Source organism: Eptatretus burgeri, chromosome 16 (genome assembly GCF_056783735.1).
Source record: "Eptatretus burgeri isolate ZD-2024b chromosome 16, Ebu_testis_v1, whole genome shotgun sequence".
NCBI classification, from domain to species: Eukaryota; Metazoa; Chordata; class Myxini; order Myxiniformes; family Myxinidae; genus Eptatretus; species Eptatretus burgeri.
The window spans coordinates 55,098,675-55,115,670 of NC_140976.1; the positions used below are offsets into that span (position 1 = coordinate 55,098,675).

General features: G+C 44.4%; 1 protein-coding gene across 4 annotated transcripts in view; it reads right to left on the minus strand.

Moving 5' to 3' along the window:
• The window catches only part of LOC147011099 (uncharacterized), a 45,435-nt gene continuing 28,439 nt past the window's right edge, over positions 1-16,996 (minus strand). The window contains exons 6-17 of one of the 4 annotated variants that reach the window (XM_085860492.1): positions 16,530-16,599; positions 14,020-14,336; positions 12,427-12,454; positions 12,143-12,223; positions 11,010-11,102; positions 5,733-5,846; positions 5,443-5,556; positions 5,243-5,332; positions 2,948-3,127; positions 2,501-2,583; positions 2,230-2,308; positions 1-804 (exon numbers count right to left, since the gene is read on the minus strand). In XM_085860492.1, the coding sequence (XP_085716618.1) occupies positions 757-804; positions 2,230-2,308; positions 2,501-2,583; positions 2,948-3,127; positions 5,243-5,332; positions 5,443-5,556; positions 5,733-5,846; positions 11,010-11,102; positions 12,143-12,223; positions 12,427-12,454; positions 14,020-14,336; positions 16,530-16,599 (1,297 nt within the window). In that variant the 3' untranslated portion in view covers positions 1-756. Of the gene's footprint in view, positions 805-2,229; positions 2,309-2,500; positions 2,584-2,947; positions 3,128-5,227; positions 5,342-5,442; positions 5,557-5,732; positions 5,847-11,009; positions 11,103-12,142; positions 12,224-12,426; positions 12,455-14,019; positions 14,337-16,529; positions 16,600-16,996 lie in introns of all 4 variants that reach the window. The other 3 variants (XM_085860490.1, XM_085860491.1, XM_085860489.1) reach the window with 3 other exon arrangements.

Below are 16,996 nucleotides of genomic sequence, written 5' to 3' on the forward strand. Positions count from 1 at the left end.
TTTCTTTTCCCCCTTTTTATTAAATGGTACACACATACAGTACTAAGAAGGATGTAAAACAATGCATGGCCCAGTGCTTAATGGTTTGTGGTGAAATATATATCTATATATTGTCAACAAAGCAACTTTCACAATGGCAACATAATAGAGCAAGCAGTCACATGTTTTAACAACAAAGAGACTAACAGCGCGCAGTGCGATTGTGTGCTGCCAGTTTAAATGAACAAGAAATTAGGAATGCGACTTTAAAATGGTCTCCAGAAACCCAGAAGCAGTCACACTCGCTCGGGTGATCCCATGTATTATTCGCAAGAAGCAAGCACTCTTGTTACACTCGCGTTCTGTTTTGCGGCGCCGGTGAATTGGAAAAGGGCTGTCATGCTAGTTCCATGGTAAATGAAGGCTTGCATGAATCCTGAGCCCTGAGGGATTTAACTGCCATGCTCGCTCATTCCACGTCTCTATCTCCCAATTCCAAAAACAAGTCTGAACACACAGCCAAGGGAAGACGGTGCACACACGTACGCACACTTTGGACAGAGGCTTGTGAGGCAAACATTTCATGCCTTTTGTAATTAAACCAATCCTCCCTGAAAAACCTCATGCTCAGAATTTTTTTTTCTTCTTAATGCTTCAAATATAAGATATGAAAATGCTTAAAAATTACAACAATACTTAAAATAGCTGAATGTATTATTTAAAGAAACTTAATCACATGGTATTTCCACACCAGTAAGCCTTTTTGTCCAACGTTCATTAGATGAAGTTTTGATAGCTGCTGCTGCTGCTGCTGGTATGTTCAACCTATTTGTGAATGGGGAGTAAGAGGAAAAGATGTCTGCAGGTTAAAAAACGAGCTCGGTGACTATTTCACTCAATCATTCTGAACCACAGAATAAAAAGTGATGATAATGTCTAATTATTATTGGCTAAAACCGTACAGCTGGCAAACTTATCGGGATAATAATATGTTCCCTCGCAAGGACCTTTGATTGAGGAGACCATTAGGTCCATCAAAGCCTGTGCTCTTTTTTTTTTTTTTACCAACCGATGGTTGTTTATCCATGCTATGTCCTTTATAAATGCTGAGCGCCAAGCAAGGAAGCAGCACGTTCCATTTTTAAAGTCTTTCGTATGACTCGGACAGGGTTTGAACCACCGACCTCTCAGACTCAAAGCAGACGTTCTAAGCACCATGCCACCATGTCTGGTTCGCTCCACATTCTTTTGTTTGTTATTCTTGAACAATCATTTGTACGAAGCACATCAATTGGTATCGTCCCTTCGAAACGAGCACACGTTGGATAACTTTAGCTTTTGGTCCATAACCCGTAAAGTTGCTTTGTCTACCTGTTCATACTCTGCAGGTCCAAGCAGTCTTCATATCAAGGTACTGACAATTGGTGACTTTTTTTTAACCCCTTCCATAAGTCCATCTTCCCCCTTTTTTTTTTTTATTTTTTTTTTCTCTCTCTCTCTCTCTCTCTCTCTCTCTCTCTCTCTCTCTCTCTCTCTCTCTCTCTCTCTCTCTCTCTCTCTCTCTCTCTCTCTCTCTCTCTCTCTCTCTCTCTCTCTCTCTCTCTCTCTCTCTCTCTCTCTCTCTCTCTCTCTCTCTCTCTCTCTCTCTCTCTCTCTCTCTCTCTCTCTCTCTCTCTCTCTCTCTCTCTCTCTCTCTCTCTCTCTCTCTCTCTCTCTCTCTCTCTCTCTCTCTCTCTCTCTCTCTCTCTCTCTCTCTCTCTCTCTCTCTCTCTCTCTCTCTCTCTCTCTCTCTCTCTCTCTCTCTCTCTCTCTCTCTCTCTCTCTCTCTCTCTCTCTCTCTCTCTCTCTCTCTCTCTCTCTCTCTCTCTCTCTCTCTCTCTCTCTCTCTCTCTCTCTCTCTCTCTCTCTCTCTCTCTCTCTCTCTCTCTCTCTCTCTCTCTCTCTCTCTCTCTCTCTCTCTCTCTCTCTCTCTCTCTCTCTCTCTCTCTCTCTCTCTCTCTCTCTCTCTCTCTCTCTCTCTCTCTCTCCTGACCTTCCCCATTTCTGTCCCCTCCTTTCCATTTCCCTCTCTTCCCTTCCTTCTCGATTCTATTAAATTTCCCTCAATCTTTATCATGGCTCCTTTGCTTACATAATATGTAAATGGGCCCTTCTTGAGGATACTCTTTCCAATGCAAAATTAACCAAATTTTTAATCCAAAGCACCAGAGATGCGCTCACTCTTCAAGCGGAATGAGCAACCACTTTTACCGTAGTCGTGTATTCCGTGACAGCTTGATTTTCCATGCCTTTGACTAACCGAAGAATTGGATACTCTCGTCCTCCGTATCTAAAAAATTGAAATAAAAAAAAAATTAAAAACCAAAACTTCATGACCTATCAACACTCAGCAATCGTATGTGGTGAAGGTTGTATCGGGAATTCTGATTTTTATGATACCTTGTTTAGTGGTGAGAGGTCTTCGGGATTATAATGGATTGAAATTGTAGATTATAAAATGCTGGTCAGTTGAACTACTTACTGAGAAATGATGGTGTTTTTCGAGGTAAATCTCAGAAGCTGTTCTTGAAGCTGCTTATTCTCTCTTCGCAGGAATTCCAGCTCCTGCAGGATAAGTCAGTCGCAAATCTTGTGCATCAAAATGTAAACTTAGACCGTACGATCTACCAAGGGAGAATCACAGTTGATCTTGAGCCCCTTATTCGAGGTTGAACGAGAGTTGAAGGTAACTCAAGAAATCTAAATGCTATCAAATCGGAGTCACAATAAAACAGCAAATTATTGACACAAAACAACCAAGCATTAGATTTGTGAGATTTTTGACGAAGTATCATTAGTCTTTACAATAGCATTTGTTCGTTAGCATTTTGTGTGAACATCTTAGTAGTAGTAGTAGTAGTAGTAGTAGTAGTAGTGGGGTGGTTATAGTGTATTGATGTTCCAAGATGATTCTCTGCAGCTCAGTAACCTTTTCTCGATTGTCATCCTCCAAATAGGTTGTCGTCGTCTTCGTCCATTGTGAACTTCCGGAAGTACTGCCCAACTTTGCCTCCTGCAATGCAGCTTCCGAATTGTTGGCTCGCTGTTGCTCGCTGCTCAGTTCGGCACGTAGCCGAGCCAATTGCTCCTCCAAGGATTTTATTTTTGACTGGAGAGAGACGGGAAAGAAATGCTGCGAAAAAAGAAAGATCTTGGAAAAAAAATTCACAAATGTGCAGGTTATTTCAATCAAAAGCCTCAGGCCTGTATGTTTGCAACCTCCGGGTGTTTAACTTTTCTTTTCTTTTTTTCTGTCTTATCGTTACAAAGAAAATTCGACAACAACAAAAAACAATCACAGCTGGAGGTGCTTGTTGGACTGTGAGGAAAGTCTTACCAAATGTTGAGATTTAATTATTGATATATCCTCAGATTGTGGAGATCTGTGTTTTTGACTTAAAAAAACAAACAAACAAGGTTGTTTTGTGTGGCACAAGTTCATCACACAATCCACTTTGTATACCAATGCAGTCTAAATCTGCCCTTCCCCTACTTTAGGGGATTTTTTTTGGGGGGGGGACCCTGGGCACAAAAAACCCTGAACCGTGTACATTGCTCGTGAACCATTGCCGTCTCCAGACTTGTGTTGCTTTAGACTCAATTGCAAAAATCTGGAGGAATTCCCAAGTTTTATTGCCTTCCTCTCCCACCCCCCCTCCCCATGGAAAAAAAAAGCCATGATAAGATGTTCCATCACCAATCAGCTTGCTAGCGCTTGCCAAGCCAGGCGTTACTAGCAATTATTTGATTGGCGTGCTTGCTTGAGTGCTTAAGCCACTTGGCAAGCATTCCACAAGGTGATTGGTAACTGAACACACAGCTCTACAAGCCTGAAACTGCCGAGGTCGAGCTGCATCAAATGTACCCGTTATCTTCGCACACCGTACCCATGCTCGCATACAACTTCGATGATCCAAGCTTTTCTCATGTTCAGAAATGCATTCGGCGTGTTTCCAATCGCTGAATCCTTTTCTAAAGAAGTGTGTTTTGGTTGATAGAAGCTTTCAGAAAAAAAAAAAAACAGTAGAAACATTTCCAGCAGAGGGAGAATTAAATAAGCCAATCTCGAGCAACAGATTCACCGTTGTGCAGTCGACAAGAAAACAAATCTTCTGTCACCATATGCGTCTTCGCCCCAATCACCTGAGCTGAAGCAGGGAGTTTGTTGTTTTTATTTTGATCCGCTGAATTCTTGACGATTCAAAAACTCCTGAAATTTTCATTAATCTTCTCCCACAATGCAAGACCACTGATACATTCACCTGCTTGTGTTGCGTTTGCCTCGGCATCAGCAATATCACTCTGGCTCCGGCTCGACTGCTTCCCGCAACAACTCCAGCTGCATGTTCTCGATTGCCGGCAACCACGTCTGCTGAACCCGAAGCTGTGTCACCTTCGTCCATCGTTTTTCTTTCTCCATGAAGTATTGGTTTACAGTTGGTATCTTTTTCAACAAAACAATTCCTTTAGCCTCCTTTGTTTGCTTTACCCGTCCTCTTTTAGCTCCCACTTAATTGCCGCCGATCCATGTCGACGTTAAACAATCCATGACTGACAAATCAGCGAGTTCTGATATAACTGTGGCGGAGGCTGACATGGATGAGAGGTGTCGAGTTCATCTTTTAATAACGCAGTAAATACGCGTTTCCCAATCGGCCCGTTACCGGAATTTGTTGCAGGTTGTGACCACAGTGTGGAGTGCGGTCGTTATTGTTGTAGAATTATTGTATTATCAAATATTGTCTGGTTTTGCACCTCCAACGTGACTCAACGGTCACGTAGCAATCAAACGCAGAGAACCCCGCAACAGTGTCAAGCCGAAACCAGGCGTAAAACATCCCGAACCGTAACTCGGAACTAGAAACATAATATTGGTGTGGTGGATCTGGTATGGAACATTTTCACAGCAAATGTCTTTTTCCTCAGGGCCCTGGGCACGGATCCTGCATGCCTGTAGGTTAATCTACCTTTACTTATTTGTCCTCACCTGCAGAATTCCTATATCTATCCCGTCTCTTCCCTTATTTCCTTCAAGGTGGCAATTTGCTGCCATCTTGTATCATTGCCGTACCCACACATCGTCTTTCCTTCATCAATTTGTTCTTTACCAACCTATTGTCAGTAAGTAAATCTTCATCCAGTTTATATCATGAAGATTCAATTGTAGTGAACGATATCTGCATGAGGGAGGGATGGAGATGCACCAGACCTTCCATTCTGCCACCTGGTTATCCACTTCCACTCGCATGTGGGCGATTTCTTTGTCTGCTTCCTGCTGGCCCTCATGCCTTCCTGCCTGATTTGCCATCTGCTGCTGCTTTAGCTAAAGGAGATAGAGAGAGACAAGATTGCATTAAATAACACAATTTGATCTTTCATTGTTGATAAAAAGGAACCCGAGGTGGTATCGTGAATATTGCTTGCCTCCTTGCGTAGGCGATCTACTTCATGATGGAGGCGAGACTCTACATGCCCTTGGGTGGCAGCCTCAGCCTGCTGTCGTTTCAGCAGGTCGGAGGTGACACTAGCCAGGGATGCCTGCATGCAAATATGTCATAGGTAAGCCAGCTACCTGGTATGCAATCAGTAACCTTCCAGTTGTTCAAGTGAATGTCATTCTGTGGAACATATTTTATGCTTGCATTTGTGATCGGCAAAACCACTACGACTCGATGAAATGTGTTGAAGAGGTGAATATGAAAATTAATATAAACCTGCAACTCCAGATTATTTGTGCGGAGCTCCTCGTTCAGCTTGATATATTGTTCAGCCTGTATTCCACTCCGTCTCCCCGACTCCCCAAATGCCAGTTGCTTGTTCTGCAGTCTCTGCATAAAGAACACACCGGCACAGGAATGCTTTTGGCCGATTCTGCTGTAGGTCCATTTGATGCCAAAAGTCGGGATTAAAGCCAAGAGGATGAAAACCAACACAGAGCATTAGAAATGTAAATCGACATCAACCTGACATTAAGCGTGTTGTGGTGACGTAGCACTTTGGCCGCAACGCACCAATCTGACAGTTAACATTCTGTCACAACCGAATCCACCACTGAAATCGAACTTGGGAATTGAATTCGAACTAGGCAGCTTAAAGGTAAGTGCAGTACAATTAGTCTAAAATGTGATACAAGATGGCAGGTCAGGTTTGGGAGCATTCGTCGGAGCAGCGCATCGCTGCGTTCACTTTATGTCAGTACTCCAGGGAAATCCGTCTGGCCATCCCCCAGCCAGATACCTGGGCCATCCCCATCTCCGTGAGAAGCTGATCACCCTGCTGCAGCCATGAAGCATGTGGTCGACCTATTGGCCTGCTCCACACATGAGGGTCCCTCGCTGAGAGAATTTGGTGAGCAGGATCAGCACCAGAACTGGAAGGGCACTCGGTAGAGCACGTACTTCTGTCACGCAATGCATGATCCACGAGAACGTATCGGGCCCAATACATCTTTTAAATATCATGCCACATTTCTCAATGGTGAAGAATCACTTAAAAAAATTAAATAATCCTCGTAATCTCGATCCAGATTCGGATATTCACCAAAATCGAATCGATTCGTCCTTGTCATCCCACCTGCCCACCAAGTTTCATTCAAATCGGTTCACAACTTTTTGAGATAGTATCTGTTTAGGTTAATCTCTCGATGGTGAAGAATCACTTTAAAAAATTTTGGATCTTCACCAAAATTGAATCAATTCTTCCTTGTCACATACCCAATGTTGTCGTGCTATATATCATTTTAGGCCCTATCTATCAATGGGGAAAAATCACTTTAAAATTCCAGTTTCAGGATCTCGATCTTCACCAAAATATAATCAGTTTGTCCTTGCCACTCACCCAACCTGCCCGCAAAATTTCATCCGGAGCCGTCCACAACTCTTTGAGATATCTTGCACAAAGATAAACAAACAAGAAAAAGACATCATGCAGAGCATGGTACTTGCAAAATCCACCGCCTCTGGATAAGGTTGCCATGGATACATCAATTTGTCCATTTCATTAAGATTAAAATTGACCTTGAGTTGACCTTTGATCTCAAAAATAGTTGGTTTTTCAACTTCAGTGATGCACTATGCAATTACTGCTAAATTTTCAGGTTAATCAAATGGAAATTGACGATTTTTCAGATGAAATCCGATGGTTTGAGAAGTTTGACCTTGAGTTGACCTTTGACCTCAAAAATAGTTGCTTTCCCAATTCAGCGATGGACTATGCAGATTCTGTTCAACTTTCAAGTTCATCGGATGTAAATTGATGATTATTCAGTTGAAAATTGATGATGTTAGAAGTTTAACCTTGAGTTGACCTTTGACCTTTTGATCTCAAAAATAGTTGCTTTCCCAATTTAGTGATGGACTCTGCAATCGCTGTTTAATTTTCCAGTCGATCGGATGAAAAATGACGATTTTAGAAATTTGACATCAAGATGACTTTTGACCTTTGTCCTCAAAATCAATAGGCTTCTCAGTTGGGACTACCTTTACAACTTGGTAAAGTTTCATGATGATCGGTTTAGAATTGTGACCTGCAGGTGCTAGACGACAGAATAACAAGAAGACATCGTGCAGAGCACGACACTTGCAAAGTTCATAAAACAAATTTGACCTAAAAAAATAATTGGTGGTTTAATCCAATGACCAAATATGCATCTTCTCTTCAAATTTCAAGTCAATCGGATGAAAATTGCCAATTTTAGAAATTTGGCGTGTGTTGTTCTTTTGGCATACGTTGTCCCTTTGGCCATTGTTTACCTCGAAAATATTTGGTCGTTGAATTCAGTGACCTGTCATGCAAATCCTCTTAAAATTCCAAGTCATTGAGATGAAAATTGAGGATTTTAGAAATACCACCTTAGTCATTGACCTTGGGCCTGTATTGACCTTAAAAATAATTGGCTGGTTGAATTCAGTGACCTGGAATTTTTATCCCCTTCAAATTTCAAGTCAATCGGATGAAAATTGAGGATTTTAGAAAATCCTACCAAAGTTGGTGACCTTTGGCCTATGCTACCCTTTTGACCTTTTGACCTCAAAAACAATAGGATTCTTCCTTATGACAAACTCTACCACGTGGTGAAGTTTCGTGAAGATCGGTTTAATATTGTGACCTGTAGGCGATAAACAGGCAGACAGATAAACAGAACAAGCCGGTAGGCAACATGGGTGGTCGCTACATAATTGCATACTAGTCATACAGTTTTTGATGGATCGGGCTGAAATTTTTTGACAAAGAGGTTCATTATAGTACGCATAAAAGTGCGGAAGCCGATTTTTGATTTTCGAAAAATATATATTTTTCGGATTTTTTTCAAAAAATTCAAAGTCCCGTTGCTTGGCAACGGTGGCGTCCATAGCAATGGTGCTCAAAAGCATACAACTGGATCCTGGTATGAACCTACCAGTCAAGTTTCATCAAAATTGGTTGACCCCTCTGGCCTCCAGAGCTGTCCATTACATACAAACAGACAGACGGAAAACCGGAGAATATGGGTAGTCCAGCGACGCGACCACTCAACAGACATACAGACAGATGGAAAACCTGAGAATAAGGGTAGTCTAGCGACGCGACCACCCAACAGACATACAGACAGACGGAAAACCGGAGAATATGGGTAGTCTAGCGACGCGACCACCCAACAGACATACAGACAGATGGAAATCCTGAGAATAAGGGTAGTCTAGCGATGCGACCACCCAACAGACAAACAGACATACAGACAGATGGAAAACCTGAGAATTCGGGTAGTCTAGCGACCACTCAACAGACATACAGACAGACGGAAAACCGGAGAATATGGGTAGTCCAGTGACGCGACCACTCAACAGACATACAGACAGACAGAAAACCTGAGAATATGGGTAGTCTAGCGACGCGACCTCCCAACAGACATACAGACAGAAAACCTGAGAATAAGGGTAGTCCAGTGACGCGACCACTCAACAGACATACAGACAGATGGAAAACCTGAGAATATGGGTAGTCCAGCTACGCGACCACTCAACAGACATACAGACAGAAAACCTGAGAATATGGGTAGTCTAGTGACGCGACCACTCAACAGACATACAGACAGAAAACCTGAGAATATGGGTAGTCCAGTGACGCGACCACTCAACAGACATACAGACAGATGGAAAACCTGAGAATATGGGTAGTCCAGCTACGCGACCACCCAACAGACATACAGACAGAAAACCTGAGAATATGGGTAGTCTAGCGACGCGACCACTCAACAGACATACAGACAGAAAACCTGAGAATATGGGTAGTCTAGTGACGCGACCACTCAACAGACATACAGACAGAAAACCTGAGAATATGGGTAGTCCAGTGACGTGACCACTCAACAGACATACAGACAGAAAACCTGAGAATATGGGTAGTCTAGTGACGCGACCACTCAACAGACATACAGACAGAAAACCTGAGAATATGGGTAGTCCAGCTACGCGACCACCCAACAGACATACAGACAGAAAACCTGAGAATATGGGTAGTCCAGCTACGCGACCACCCAACAGACATACAGACAGAAAACCTGAGAATATCGGTAGTCCAGCTACGCGACCACCCAACAGACATACAGACAGATGGAAAACCTGAGAATAAGGGTAGTCTAGCGATGCGACCACCCAACAGACAAACAGACATACAGACAGATGGAAAACCTGAGAATTCGGGTAGTCTAGCGACCACTCAACAGACATACAGACAAGACAGACGGAAAACCGGAGAATATGGGTAGTCCAGTGACGCGACCACTCAACAGACATACAGACAGACAGAAAACCTGGGAATATGGGTAGTCTAGCGACGCGACCTCCCAACAGACATACAGACAGAAAACCTGAGAATATGGGTAGTCCAGCTACGCGACCACTCAACAGACATACAGACAGAAAACCTGAGAATATGGGTAGTCCAGTGACGCGACCACTCAACAGACATACAAACAGATGGAAAACCTGAGAATATGGGTAGTCCAGCTACGCGACCACTCAACAGACATACAGACAGAAAACCTGAGAATATGGGTAGTCCAGTGACGCGACCACTCAACAGACATACAGACAGAAAACCTGAGAATATGGGTAGTCCAGCTACGCGACCACTCAACAGACATACAGACAGAAAACCTGAGAATATGGGTAGTCCAGCTACGCGACCACTCAACAGACATACAGACAGATGGAAAACCTGAGAATAAGGGTAATCTAGCGATGCGACCACCCAACAGACAAACAGACATACAGACAGATGGAAAACCTGAGAATTCGGGTAGTCTAGCGACGCGACCACCCAACAGACATACAGACAGAAAACCTGAGAATATGGGTAGTCCAGCTACGCGACCACCCAACAGACATACAGACAGATGGAAAACCTGAGAATATGGGTAGTCCAGCTACGCGACCACCCAACAGACATACAGACAGAAAACCTGAGAATATGGGTAGTCCAGCTACGCGACCACCCAACAGACATACAGACAGATGGAAAACCTGAGAATATGGGTAGTCCAGCTACGCGACCACCCAACAGACATACAGACAGAAAACCTGAGAATATGGGTAGTCCAGTGACGCGACCACCCAACAGACATACAGACAGAAAACCTGAGAATATGGGTAGTCCAGTGACGCGACCACTCAACAGACATACAGACAGATGGAAAACCTGAGAATATGGGTAGTCTAGCGACCACCCAATAACAACATCGACAAACCAACATACCTGAAAAATCTTTGATTTTGCACGAAACAAACAAACAAACAGAAATGGGTGAAAACATAACGTCCTTCACCTTTGGTGGTGGAGGTAATAATTATTTCCTGATCATGCCGTTCCTTGTTTCTTTCAAGAAATTCCTTTTTTTCTTCTTCGACTTCTTCCGTATCATATCACATGTTTCTTTCCAGGTCCATGTGAAGCTGGAAAGAAACCTAAATTTCCCCTGTGACCTCGCCATGACCCTACACTGAGACTCTCACCTTGTTTTCTTCCTCGAGGTGCTGGAACTCCTCGATGAGAGCGCTGAATGTACTTCGAACAAGTGCTCGGGAATCATCCAGGGAGCAGCCGGTCTACAACACAGGGTTGGAGGGGGGAGAGATAGAGAGGGCGAGAGGGCGAGAGGGCGAGAGGGCGAGAGGGCGAGAGGGCGAGAGGGCGAGAGGGCGAGAGGGCGAGAGGGCGAGAGGGCGAGAGGGCGAGAGGGCGAGAGGGCGAGAGGGCGAGAGAGAGAGAGAGAGAGAGAGAGAGAGGGAGAGAGAGAGAGAGAGAGAGAGAGACAGAGAGAGAGAGAGAGACAGAGAGAGAGAGAGAGAGAGAGAGAGAGAGAGAGAGAGAAATGTATATTTTAATGTATCCATACACAAGTATGACAAAATTAGAGAAAATGTTTTATTCGTTGATCTGATGAAATTATTTAAATTTTAAAAAGACAAGCGGCAATATTTGTATCTCGCGGATGTGCCTGTTGTAAAATGCAAGATGGGTGCTGCTGATGCAGTGCCCCAATGCAAGTTATAGCTGGAATTTGGAATTTGTTCAGACTCCTGGTGATAGTTAATGTACGATTCACGAAGCACACTGTGGAATCTTTAATGCCATCCTAACTAAGGCTGGCAGAATGACGCCCAGTCCATCATCCATCTGAGGGATGGCACATACATTCATGAATTGATCTGTCTGCGAAACACCAGGATGACGGTTTATAGTTGGGTCAGGATTCAAACCGTGGCTGGACAGCTCAGAGGCGAGTGTGTATACCATTAAGCTATCCTACCAGCCCTGTGGTACTTATCGAGACCCTCGATACTTGCTCTCCAATGAGGGGCGAAGGAGGTCCAACGTTATTTATTTACTTTTTTTTCGCAGGATCTATGGGTCATGGTGGAGCTGCCACACGCACACATTTCACACACATGGACATAGACAAATACATTAGACACCACAAGACTGTTAGATGAGACAAATGCAGCCACTGAGCTTAGGGGAAATGCCGTCACATCCCGGGGCACTCTGGGTTCCAGCGACAGCGCACTCATTGGAGCATTTCATCAGGAGGAATTCTGTCCTCCCCAATAAATACCAAAAAAGCATGTTTAATTCGGAATCGGACCTGGAGACAAAGTCGAAACTGCTGTCGAACGGGCTCCGATAGGCCAGATGGAAGTCGCACCTCGTAGTTGTAACCTGCGCTCTGCAACACACATCGTAGGAAGAAAGGAGTGAAGTAGTAGAAAGGAAAATCCAAGAAAAAAGGACGACTGGAAAGGAAAGTCATTCATCCAATGCCCGGAAGGTGAAACTACCAAACCGGGAGATCGGTAGGATCAAAAGCCATCGATTAAAGGGTGGGGATCAAGAAAGAAACGTGAAGATGAGAGGCAATGTACCTCTTACCTGTTGCGATTGATCAGATGCATGGAACCTGGTGGGATTGGGGGTGGGGGGGCAGGATAATAAAACAATGTCATCATTAGATGCATAGTAAAGGAGGCAAAGGCTTAGAAAGTCCAACATTTCAACCATGGAGTGGCCTTCAAGCACCAACACAGGTCACGTGTGCTCGGTTCTTGAACGCTCTCCGAGAGGTGCGGGGCAGCACGGGTCTACAATGGACCACAGGATCCAGGCAGACAAGCTCATCATTACCGTTCAGGCCTGTGTCACTCAGGCCTACAGTATGTCACTTTGCCCACCTGTGAGGGCTGTTTCAGATGTGAGCACACACAACCTGACAAAGCACACACTGGAAAATTTTGGACTTTGTGAACCTTTGTCGTTCTATTGTTTTATTGATTCTATAGTTTCTCCATTCTATAGTTCTCACAATTTTGGTAATTCTGGATTCTTCTAACGACAAACCATTCCTGAAGATGATTCACTCTTAATGATAGGAATGAATGTGCAGATCAAGCTGGGTCCATCCATCCATTGGGACCATACTCTGTGCAGAGTGTTGGTGCTGCCAAAGCAGTCTCCTGGGCTATTGGCTCTGGACAAGTCGACACTCCGACACAGGATACTCGAATGGCTCAATCATCCCAGCAAGCTGGTACTCATTTTGCCGACCTCAGAAGGATGACCCCACCTGGTATTAATTCAACAGGTGAGCAGGATTTGAACTCAAGGCCTTAGGATCACAAGTCCACCACCCTAACCATTTTGCCAACATCAGGCCACAGCCAACTGCATTCATGAAAAGGCCGAATGCCTCAAATTTGTGTTTGCTTCCAAATCTTGCGTCCCCAACCCCTCACTCTCGGGACCCATCCTTCCCTGTCGTTCCCACCACCTCCTGGTCTCTGCGTCTTTTGCACCTGAGAAGGTGAAGAAGGTTCTTTCAACCCCCGATTATGACTCTGCTCCTGGACCAGAAGGCATCAGCTCACATGTCCTTAAAACCTCCTCTGCTGCCCTTGCACATCCTCTCTCTGCCATTTGTTCTAGGTTATCTTCCATCTGTTTGGGCTCAATTTTAAAGGTATACCAATTATCAAGCCTTTTACAGTTAAAAAAAAAGGTTGATTGAAAATCTGGACGTGTTAAAAAGTCGACCCATTGTCCAAGATCTTCTACACCAAGCAAACTTTGGGTTATCAAACCAACACACTGCAGTCACCTCGAAGCTGCCTACCCCTGGGTTCGAATCCCGCCCAGCTATAAACTGTCATCCCGGTGTTTCACAGGCTGGGTGATTCATCAACGCGTGTACCGTCCCTCGGATGGACGTTAAACCAGGTGTCCCATCTGCCAGCATTCGTCGGTGGACGTTAAAGATCCCACGGAGTCTTTCGCAAAGCGTCGGCAAATTATGACCGGCAACCTGAACAAAAGACAAATTCCTTCTCGAACCTGCAGGGGCAATTCTGCATCAACGGCACAGCCGTGCTCCGAGCAATGATGCCACCAGCAGCCACAATTGATATGCAAATTACATCAGAAGAAGGAGAACATGAGGAATAAGAAACCACGACCACACCCTGTCCTCACCTGCCCCTCACGTGCCGAAGCTGCTGCGTGAGGCTCAAATAGAGGTCTGAGGATTTGGTCTTGAGCTCAGATAGCTGGTCATTCAGGGGTTGCAGTTCTTCTGTCACAGCACGCTCCACCGCCCCAGGGCTTGGAGGTGTGGGTGTCACTTGTACCTGAGGCTGCGCTGGTGGCTGTGGGGATGGGCTCTGATGAGGGGGCTTTGGAGAAGGGGATGGCGGTAAGGGTAAGGGTCGTGGTTTGTTGCTTACAGGTGATGATCGAGTGACGCTGTCTGTCGTGTGTGTAATTTTGAAAGGCGGCAATGGAGTCCGAACCTGTCAAGAGGAAAGGAAGGAGGAGTGGGTAAGAGAAATTAATTCCCATGACAAAGTGACTGTTCAGTTGCATTTTTTATTTTAAACTTGAGCTGGACGTTAGTCTTGTATTGGTTCACGAAAAAATATTTTTTTGGTTCAGGAAAAAAATATTTTCACGAAAAAATAAGTGACCACTATATTCGTTATTGGTGTGTGTCTGTCTGTCCGTCTGTCTGTCTGTCTGTCCCAAGCATAGCTCCGTGGGTTTTGATCCGATCCTGATAAAATTTTGGTGGGAGGTTTATATCATGATCTCGTTGTGTTTTCCTGAAAATGGGCGTGGTGCGCACATTATGGGCGGAGCCACGCCCAAAAAACATGTGTTTCTAGGGGGTAGCCGATTTCAATTTGCATCTTCTCCGAGGGAGTTTGTCGAATCTGATAGAGGTTTCAGTATTTGGTTAGCCCAATGGCACCTGCATAGCCCCATGGAGCTCAATTTTTCATTTTCATCCCAAGGTCAAGGTCACAAGGTCACGAACTTAGAAAATTGCGAATTTTGACGTAAAAATCCATCTTCTCCTAGGGGGGTTGTCAAATCTGGCAGGGGTTTTGGTATTTGGTTAGCCCAATGGAACCTGCATAGCCCCACGGAGCTCGATTTTTCATTTTCGTCCCAAGGTCAAGGTCACGAACTTAGAAAATTGCGAATATTGACATAAAAATCATATGACCACCCAAACTTTGAGAGCTGGGATGACAATATTTTTTATGCATAATCTTGAGGTCATTCCCCACCTAAAGTCTTGAAACCATTTTGCTCTATCTCGAACACCTTGCCCATGGCGCCCCCTTCAAGTTTGTTTTTACGCTGATTTCATCAAAGTATGGATAATCCGAGGAGTGCGAAATGCCATATAGCCTATATGACGTTATATTGTTCCTGGAATGTTCCAGAGGAAGTTTTACACCAAAGGTCATAATCCTTGACCTTTGACCTTTAAATTTCACAAAGGTCAAATTTTCAAAGTTGTGGGAATCGAACTGGGTTTTCGACCTTCTTCGACGAACTAACTCCAATAAGCGATAGCACGTATCCTGTTTCCTTATTTTAATGTCCACATTGTTTTGTGACCTTTAAAGGTTATGCAAAGGTCAAATTTTTAAAGTTGTTGAACGAAACCGGGTTTTCGACATTATCCAGCTCATAACCCGTCACTCGTACCACATCATGTTGATCATTTTTATAACTTGGTCAAACATTATCACATTGTCTCATCCTTGACTTCTGAAACAATCGAAATAGTCAAATACCGCTCGTGAACCATCGTCGTCTTCAGACTTGTTTTGTTTTAAACTTATTTTACATTCGACTTGCTTTACATAATGTTGATAATGCCAAAGCAACTTATACAAAGTCATCGGATGATTCTTTTTCAGCGGTAGTTTGTGATGCAGTTTTCTGCAGATCTTTACTTGTTTGTCTCGACTTGTTCCCAACTCCTCCCTGCTGACTTCTGCAGGATTCATCCTGGGAATGTTACAGGCACCAAACCCACGCCTCGAGCTAACTTCACCTTAAAACCCTCTTTGCCCTCTAATTATTTATCTGCCAATTTGTTCAATGGCACGCTTTGCCTTCCAAGCCTTTTGAATTTAATACTCTCCGCAGATTATATAAGGAACATCTTCATTGTGTTGTTCTTGTGATTGACAATTTTAGCATTGAATGATTATTTTCCAGAATTATTGCTCTTGCTTTCAACAGGCTGGTCGGATGGCTTAGGGGAATGCACCGTCACCTCTGAACCGTCTAGCCTGGGATCGAATGTCAATCCAGCCATAAATTGTCACACCAGGTGTCTCGCAGGCAAGGTGAGGCGTCAATGCGTGTGCCATCCCTCGGAAGGACGTTAAACTGGGTGTTCCATCTACCAGCACGAGTTGGTGGACGTCAAAGATTCCACGGTGTCCTTTGCAAATAGTCGACGAACTATCACCAGCACCCTGGTCCAATCACAAATCCCTGCCCAAAACCTGCAGGGGCCACTGCATCAGTGGCACAGCCACACACTCAGCCTTATGCTGCGTGCGAAAGAAGAAGAAAAAGAAGGCTTCGACGCAGAACTGTAGAATATGCATGGTGACTCATGGACTCAGGCGTGAAAGAATCCTTATGGCAAATGTTAGTGGAGCACCTTTCTCGCTTACCGGCATGTCTTGATAAACTTTCGACTCGCTCCAGCATCTCACCATCTGATGCCGATCGCGATCGTCCTTGCTGTGGGCCAAAGAAGGAAAAACAAGTCAAAAAAATAAATCATTCATAATCGTCTGTTCTTCACATTAACCCTTTGAACCCTGGTAGCCGTTTTACCAGCCGCTATTCAAACCTCCATATACCCTATGCCTGGTGTTGGCTTCATGGTTAGGGTGGCAGGCTTGGGATCTGAGGATCCTGAGTTCATAATTCCACTCGGCTGTTGAATTAATACCAGGTGGGTTGACTCTGCCTGTCATCCTTCCGAGGTCGGCAAAATGAGTGCCAGTTTGCTGGTATCTTATGCCGGAGCGGTGACCCGTCCAGGATTGTGCCAAAATAGCCAAGGAGACTGTTTAGGCAGCAACAACGCTCTGCACAGAGTATGGTCCTAAAGGATGAATGGATATACCCTGAT